At 40.7% G+C, this 7,998-nt stretch overlaps 1 protein-coding gene across 1 annotated transcript in view; it reads left to right on the forward strand.

Moving 5' to 3' along the window:
• LOC109960704 (phospholipid-transporting ATPase ID-like) overlaps positions 1-7,998 on the forward strand; it is a 15,485-nt gene that overhangs the window by 2,766 nt on the left and 4,721 nt on the right. Inside the window, exons 4-20 of the mRNA XM_020600986.1 lie at positions 138-251; positions 457-555; positions 685-746; positions 916-988; positions 1,222-1,292; positions 1,400-1,482; positions 1,706-1,864; positions 2,653-2,741; positions 2,886-3,079; positions 3,200-3,408; positions 3,505-3,548; positions 3,626-3,791; positions 4,131-4,319; positions 5,081-5,196; positions 5,296-5,460; positions 5,615-5,726; positions 5,981-6,086. Of these exons, the coding sequence (XP_020456642.1) occupies positions 138-251; positions 457-555; positions 685-746; positions 916-988; positions 1,222-1,292; positions 1,400-1,482; positions 1,706-1,864; positions 2,653-2,741; positions 2,886-3,079; positions 3,200-3,408; positions 3,505-3,548; positions 3,626-3,791; positions 4,131-4,319; positions 5,081-5,196; positions 5,296-5,460; positions 5,615-5,726; positions 5,981-6,086 (2,051 nt within the window). The remainder of the gene's footprint in view (positions 1-137; positions 252-456; positions 556-684; positions 747-915; positions 989-1,221; positions 1,293-1,399; positions 1,483-1,705; positions 1,865-2,652; positions 2,742-2,885; positions 3,080-3,199; positions 3,409-3,504; positions 3,549-3,625; positions 3,792-4,130; positions 4,320-5,080; positions 5,197-5,295; positions 5,461-5,614; positions 5,727-5,980; positions 6,087-7,998) is intronic.

Below are 7,998 nucleotides of genomic sequence, written 5' to 3' on the forward strand. Positions count from 1 at the left end.
AAAATAGTTCAAATTGGGGATTTCCTGTGTGAATTTCCAAAAAAAAAAAAAACTCAAATGTTATGCAGCAAGTCCTGTTGATTCATACTAGACAGCATAGCACTGTAACTGCCATCTGTCGTTTTCCTCTACTTCAGAACAACGCCATCAAGACCTCTAAATACAATGTTTTTACATTCCTGCCACTCAACCTCTTTGAGCAGTTCAGGAGGCTCGCCAATGCCTATTTCCTCGTCCTCTTCCTACTTCAGGTAGATTTTTTTTTCTCTTTTCTAATGCTACTATGCATGTGCACGCAGGCTGTGTGGCATTCTGAGGCTCCATGTTGTAGAATACCTTTTTAAAAACTTTACTGTCTTATAATTTTTACACAAATTGAACAAGTTGATCCACATATCAAGGATCATGTTGTTATTTATGCTGACTAGTGTTTTGTCCCGTGTGTTCTGTTGACAGCTAATCCCACAAATCTCCTCTCTCGCCTGGTTCACCACAGCCATCCCTTTGATGCTGGTGCTGGCTATAACAGCAGTCAAAGATGCCAGTGATGATATAGTAAGTTGTAATTAAAACAATCTATTAGGGTAAAATAAAATTTTTAAAAAATTCTATGAATAAAGAGGGGTCCCACAATAGGGAACTAAAACCATTATAAATAATGTTTTTCTTGTGTCAACTGAGTAGAACAGACATAAAAGTGACAATCAAGTGAATAACCGCAGGGTGGATGTCCTCATCGATGAAGAGTGAGTCATTTAAGATACAGTTTTCTCATTTTATATCTTATATTTTTAAATTATGCTTGCTAAAAGTACAAATGCACAGATGTTAACCAGCTTTGAGTTGTTAAAAAGGTTGTGTTTTGTGTGAATTGTTGTGTTGTGACTTCATCATGTTTACTTTTTGTTCCGGTAGACTGAGAAATGAAAAATGGATGAATGTTCAGGTTGGAGATATGATCAAACTGGAGAATAATCAGTTTGTCACTGTAAGTACAGGCAGTACTATAGTAAAGATTTAAAAAGCTTTTTTAAATGCAAGGACATGTAAACTGTATGTACATGCTATAGTATATTGCTGCTCTTTATTTGAAGCTTTCAGTGCTAACAACTACGCTGAGTACAGGACAGGGTTCTCACAAGTGATGGTAAAATTGATCTATCTTAAATGTCTTCTATTCCCTCAGCTGTCTCTTCTGTGTTTAATTCTTTCATCTTGTAGGCTGACCTCCTGTTGCTGTCTAGCAGTGAGCCTCTTAACCTGGTCTACATAGAAACAGCTGAATTGGATGGGTGAGTGTGCAGTACTGTGTGTGTCTGTGTGTTACACATGATCGTCTCACACTGGTTCAGATTTCCCTTCAGTCGAATCCTTGTCATGTCCTCATGGTCTTCCCCAGTGAAACCAATCTGAAGGTGAAGCAGGCTCTGACTGTAACTGGAGAGATGGGAGACAGCATTGATGTGCTGGCTGGTTTCAGGGGTGAGATGCTGAAAGAAGCAACATTAAACACACACACACACACACGCAGTACTATACTAAAAAAAAATTATACTCCCTTGCTCTGATCTCAGGATACTGGAATTACTTTGAGGAACTGTATTCACCATTACCTGGATTTTTACATGATATGTAGCATGCAAGTGCCCATGTTTTCAACACCACTTGTGAGCTCTTTCATTGGTTGTATTGCTGTGTCTCTCAGGTGAAGTACGATGTGAGCCTCCCAACAACCGTCTAGACAAGTTCAAAGGGACCCTGACTGTGAACGGACAGACCTACGCTTTGGACAATGACAAGGTGCTGCTAAGAGGATGCACTCTGAGGAACACTGAGTGGTGCTTCGGTCTGGTCATTTTCGGAGGTAAATACACTACAGTAGCTGTTAGTACAATAAATTTTCCACAAGTAAGTTACATTTTCAGAACTAAGTAAAAAATTGTGAGATAAAATCAAATTTGACTGTGTCAAAATAATGATAAAAAGTTGAAATTTTGAGATACAAGATCAAAATTATTTACTGAAAGCACAGACATTTAACTGAAGTCTACTCAGTTACACTTTTATTATTATTTTTTTTTATTATGAAACAAAACAAAGTTTGGGTCACCGCCTCAATTTTACAGGGATAATGACGAGCAGAATCATTAACTACTAGCTTCAGGCTGCTAATCTTTGACTGGTAATTGTATTGCCTCTTTGTCAAATGACCATCTTGGATTCAATTAACATTTTATATATTAACTTTAGACCTTTGATAAGGAATAGCCAATTACGATGAGTGAAGGAAACTATTAAACCAAACCAAAGAAACAAAATGAGAGATTTTGAGAGCAATTCTAGTTTATTAACATTTTCAAAAGGACAGAAAGGTAAGTTTTATTAAAGGGTAATGAAGCAGTGCTTAAAAATTCGCTATGAGCTGTAATTTAACCAATTTAACCAGGCCCATATGTACCCCCATATGTTAGGAGGTCACTGACTGAAATATAAGCTCAAGTGACAAAATATGTACTTAGAAAGTAAATCATGATACTACTTTATATGTAGTTAACACACATTTACACCAAACTTTGGATTTTAATGAGATATTAAGCAGATTCCTCCTTCACATCAGTCTTTGAAAATGTGCCCCTGTCTGCATGACTCCAGGCCCTGACACCAAGCTGATGCAGAACAGTGGAAAGACAACATTCAAACGGACAAGCATCGATCACCTGATGAACGTCCTGGTGCTGTGTGTGAGTTCACCACCCATGCACATTCACAACATAATTGCACTATATCATTGTTACTTTCAATTCATCGCTGTCTGCTGTAAAGACATATGAATAAATCCTACACTACTCTCATTATTGAGATGTGTTATATCTTTAATCTGTCAGATCTTTGGATTCCTGGCTTCTATGTGTTCCATTCTGGCCATTGGAAATGCTGTCTGGGAGGGGAGGGAGGGCTCAGCGTTCACAGCATTCCTACCTCGTGAACCAGGGATTGATGCTGCTCTCTCATCCTTCCTCTCCTTCTGGTCCTACGTCATCATCCTCAACACGGTGGTGCCCATTTCTCTCTACGTCAGGTATGTTCGAGCACAGAAAGATAACGCAATCAGAAGTAGCCAAAGTTATTTTGAGATCAAACATTCTCTGTGTCTTCATGTCTCACATTTTGATCTTACCCCTATGTGCTTTGGTGTCAGTGTGGAAATAATCCGCCTGGGGAATAGCTTCTACATAGACTGGGACAGGAAGATGTATTACCCCAAAAGTGACACTCCTGCCCAGGCAAGGACCACCACGCTCAATGAGGAGCTCGGACAGATCAAATACATCTTCAGCGACAAGACCGGCACCCTGACGCAGAACATCATGACTTTCAATAAGTGCTCCATCAATGGGAAAGTTTACGGTGAGCAGCTCTGCTTAGATAAAAACCACAGAGTTGAAAGGACACGTTAACATGGACTGAATGACTGACTTTAAAGTGGATTTTTCTGTTATTCAGGGGAGCTATTTGACTTTTCTGGACAAAGGGTAGAAATAACAGAGGTGAGAGGAGGAAACTGATTCATGCCTGTACAGTGTATGTTTGTAAATTTTGTGTAAAGTGCTCCAACTCTGTGCAGAAGACAGAGAGAGTGGACTTCTCCTGGAACCAGCTAGCTGATCCAAAGTTCATTTTTCACGACCACAGTCTGATGGAGACTGTGAGGGAGGGAAACCCAGAGGCTCATGCCTTCTTTCGCTTGCTGGCTCTATGCCACACTGTCATGCCTGAAGAAAAGAAAGAGGGTAGGTGTACTCCATTATGTTTTTTTTTTTCCCCACTACATGGCAAGTGGCTGCAAAGGTAGGTTTTTTTTTCCCCCACTACATGGCAAGTGGCTGCAAAGGCTTTAGAAAGGAGTACAGTAGATTGCTCCTGTTGATGAGACAGCATGGCTGTGTGGTTATTCAAAATAATACAGTATGTTTTTATTTCCTCTGTACAGTATATTAACCACTGAGCAAAGTCTCTGGAAGACGGTGACAGTGGTGCACCCAGAATCATTACGAGTGTTTCCATTTTTCCATGTTTTAGTCTCCTCTCTTTCATTCACCCCCTCTCATCTCGTCTTTTTTCCCTGGCAGGGGAGCTCTACTATCAGGCTCAGTCTCCTGATGAGGGAGCTCTGGTGACAGCAGCAAGAAACTTTGGGTTTGTGTTCCGTTCACGCACACCTGAGACCATCACAGTAATGGAGATGGGCATACAAGTCACCTATGAACTTCTGGCTGTTCTTGACTTCAATAATGTCCGCAAGAGGATGTCAGTCATAGGTGAGAGACCACTGTTTGTGGTTTAAAGTGTTTCCAATAATGCTTGAATACTTTGTTTTAATCCATCATCCGTCACACTTAACAAATTTACCTTTAATCCCAGGTATAACTGGTAATACAGTTACTGTTGGTCCATTCAAAGACATTTTGACAACTTAGATTCTGTGTCTGTTGCTCAGTAACAGCCATACATTGTATATAAAAATGGATGACATGTCACCACTTCCTGCCACTTTGTAAAAGTGAAGCTAATACAGAGGAAGCCATCTTGCTTTTGTGACACATTTTGCAACTAGACTCTGCACCATAGTGACAAGGGGTGGACCATCAGTCAAAGCTGTCACATCATCTGAAATGCACCCCTTTTTATATCATCAAATAACCTATCAGAAAAATGACCACTTCTACACAGATCAGTGTGAAAAAATCTAAAATGACAGAAATCACCTTTTGGGAAAAATGTATTAGATTTGAATTTTTAGTTTGATGTGTCCTATCTGCATAGAGGGGCAGGATTTATAGCCCATACTACAACTAGCCACCAGGGGGTAATCGACTTGTGGTGGAGGAGTGGTCTCATTGTCCATCTTTATATACCCTCAAGAAACCAAATGAAACCAAAACCAAATTAATACTGTCCCTTCTAAGACATTCAATTAAAATAATCTGTTGTTATAATGATCATAGCAGATGGTACATTTTTATGGATGACCTATCTCAAGCATTTTACATTGATGACTGGCTTTCACTCTGATTCCCAGTGCGTAGCCCTAAGGGCAAGTTGACTCTGTACTGCAAAGGAGCAGACACCATTATCTATGAAAGACTGCATCCATCCTGTAAAACACTAATGGACGTTACCACCAGACATCTCCATGTGAGTGATGGCAGTTGGATTTGTTGTGATACAGTATATACATTCAAAAAAATTGTCAGAATTTGTGTTTGTACCAAAGATTGTACTGTACCAAAATAGGAGTATGCAGGTGATGGCCTCCGCACACTGGTTCTGGCCTACAAGGACTTGGATGTGGACTACATGGATGAGTGGGGAGAGCGCCACCATGAGGCCAGTACTGCCATGGAAGGACGTGAGGAGAGGCTTGATGAACTTTATGAAGAGATAGAGAAAGACATGCTGGTTAGTCCTCCTACTGAATAATGAATCTTTTGTGTAGACAATCCTGATCCTGTATTGTTGGAAAATATTAGATGGGCCTTTTTTTCTTGAAGGATGATACAGAAATGTTTTTTGATGTTACCACCTTGTACCATAATATGCCGTTTTTTGTTAGCTGCTGGGAGCAACAGCAGTGGAGGACAAGCTGCAGGATGGTGTGCCACAGACCATAGAGCAACTGGCTAAAGCTGGCATCAAAATCTGGGTACTGACTGGGGACAAACAGGGTTAGTGGCACATACTGTCTATATTGTATGATCTCATTTAAATCACACGTAAAGTGATACTGTAATAAGATGAAGCATATTCTCATATTGTCTTATTGTTAATCTCAGTATCAGGAACCCAAGGTACCCAGTTCACATGACACATCTTAACATAACATAAAACATATGTGTAAATGAACTTGGAGTCAGAGTTACTGGATGTTTGCCAGTTTAATTGCACCACTGTTAGTGTAATTATTACTGTTTTCAAACAGAGACAGCAGAGAATATTGGATATTCCTGCAACATGCTGAGAGAGGAGATGAAGGAAGTTTTTATTGTGGCAGCCAATACAGCTGAAGGTGTCAAAGAGGAGCTACAGTAAGTTCATCAGAAATGACTGATGTATAGTATGCTGATCAGAGGTTGTCAAAGGTCAAAGTGTTTATTTGTCATATGCACAGTTGGGAAACGTGTTTCCCTTGTTTCATCCATCCATCTATTATCTCTACCGCTTATCCTTAAGAGGGCCATAGGAGGCTGGAGCCAATCCCAGCTGACATTGGGCAAGAGGTGGGGTACACCCTGGACAGGTTGCCAGTCTATCACAGGGCTGACACTTAGAGACAGACACACACCCACGGGCAATTTAGAGTCACCAGTCAACCTCTAAGCTGCATGTCTTTGGATTGTCGGAGGAAGCCATAGTACCTGGAGAGATCTCATACAGGCACAGAGACAACATGCAAATTCCACACAGAAAGGTACCGGGTCGGCCAGGGCTTGAACCCTGGGCCTATTTGCTTGTGAGCTGACAGAGCTATCCACTGCTCTACCATGCCAGGTTAGCTTGTTTCAGAATAACACCAATAATCCTTTCAGCATAATTATGATATGATCATCCCTGCCCCCCATATTTACTTTAGCTATGCCTGTTGAGCGTTCAAAACAATGGGTCAAACAAAACATGTTTGCCAATGTAGTTTTTTTAGTTAATAATTAATGGAAATAATTTTGCGCTGGAGGAGGCCTTTTAGAAGGACATCAAAGATTTTTATCGTCAGATCATCCCTGCCCTCCATATTTACTGTAGCTATGCCTGTTGAGCGTTCAAAACAATGGGTCAAACAAAACATGTTTGCCAATGTAGTTTTTTAGTTAATAATTAATGGAAATAATTTTGCGCTGGAGGAGGCCTTTTAGAAGGACATCAAAGATTTTTATTGTCAATTCACTATATGTGCAGGACATACAGAAAAACCTAAATACCGTTTTTCCTCTTGCCTAATATTGAATGCCATACCATTTAAGAAACTAAAATAGAATAAAAGTAGAATAAAAATAGAATGAAATAGAATAAGAAAACTAAAATAAAGTAATTAGGATAAAACTAAACGGTACAACCTAATAGGCTATGACTCAAACCATGTACAATCAGTGACAGTAGTACAAATAATAAGATTGTCAGATGATTAGGATCACCAGGGGCATTGGTGATGAGGTCCATAATAGCTTATGAGATGCACATGGACAACAGTGCAAACGACCAACAACGGCAGATACGACAGTGAAAAGCAGTCAGTAGCAGATTTACATTTAATATAACAAGAAGGGGGAATGTACTGGGTTTGTGCAACACATCAGAGGTAGTCTTTTTATGTTCTGTGGTGGGTTACGGTCCAGGGGCAGAGGGGGGGAGGTAATGGACAGCATTCAGCATTCTCACAGCCTGGTGAATGAAGTTGTTTGTAAGTCTGGTGGAGTGGGCCTGAAGACTCCGATACCTTCTCCCTGAAGGCAGGAGTCTGAAGTGGGAGTGTGTGGGGTGGGAGGTGCTGATGGCTCTGCGGGTGAGGCGGGTGTTAAAAATGTCCATGAGGGAAGGCAGAGGGGCACCGATGATCTTGCTGGCTGTTTTCACTATGCATTGCAGGGTCCTTTTGCAGGAGGCAGTACAGGCTCTGTACCACACCGTGATGACCCTCTCAGTGGTGCCCTGGTAGAAGGAGCACATGATGGAGCGTGGGGCACTGACTGGGGGTGGGGCACTGGCTCTCCTCAGTTTGCAGAGGAAGTAGAAGCGTGTTTGAGCCTGAGGAAATGTATTTCCATCTTAGGCCAGTTATATTTACTGTCAAATGGCCATTAAGAGAAGGAATAGCTAATAAAGGTTTATAATGAAATAAACTGTTCCTCCTAGACCTGTGAATACTTATTGTAAACCCTGTTGTCCTCATGTTTTAATTTAGTTGTTTGGAAGTGTGTTAGCAGACTTATGGCAGGCACTGATTAA

The sequence above is a fragment of the Monopterus albus genome, unplaced genomic scaffold (genome assembly GCF_001952655.1).
Source record: "Monopterus albus unplaced genomic scaffold, M_albus_1.0 scaffold50.1, whole genome shotgun sequence".
Lineage (NCBI taxonomy): Eukaryota > Metazoa > Chordata > Actinopteri > Synbranchiformes > Synbranchidae > Monopterus > Monopterus albus.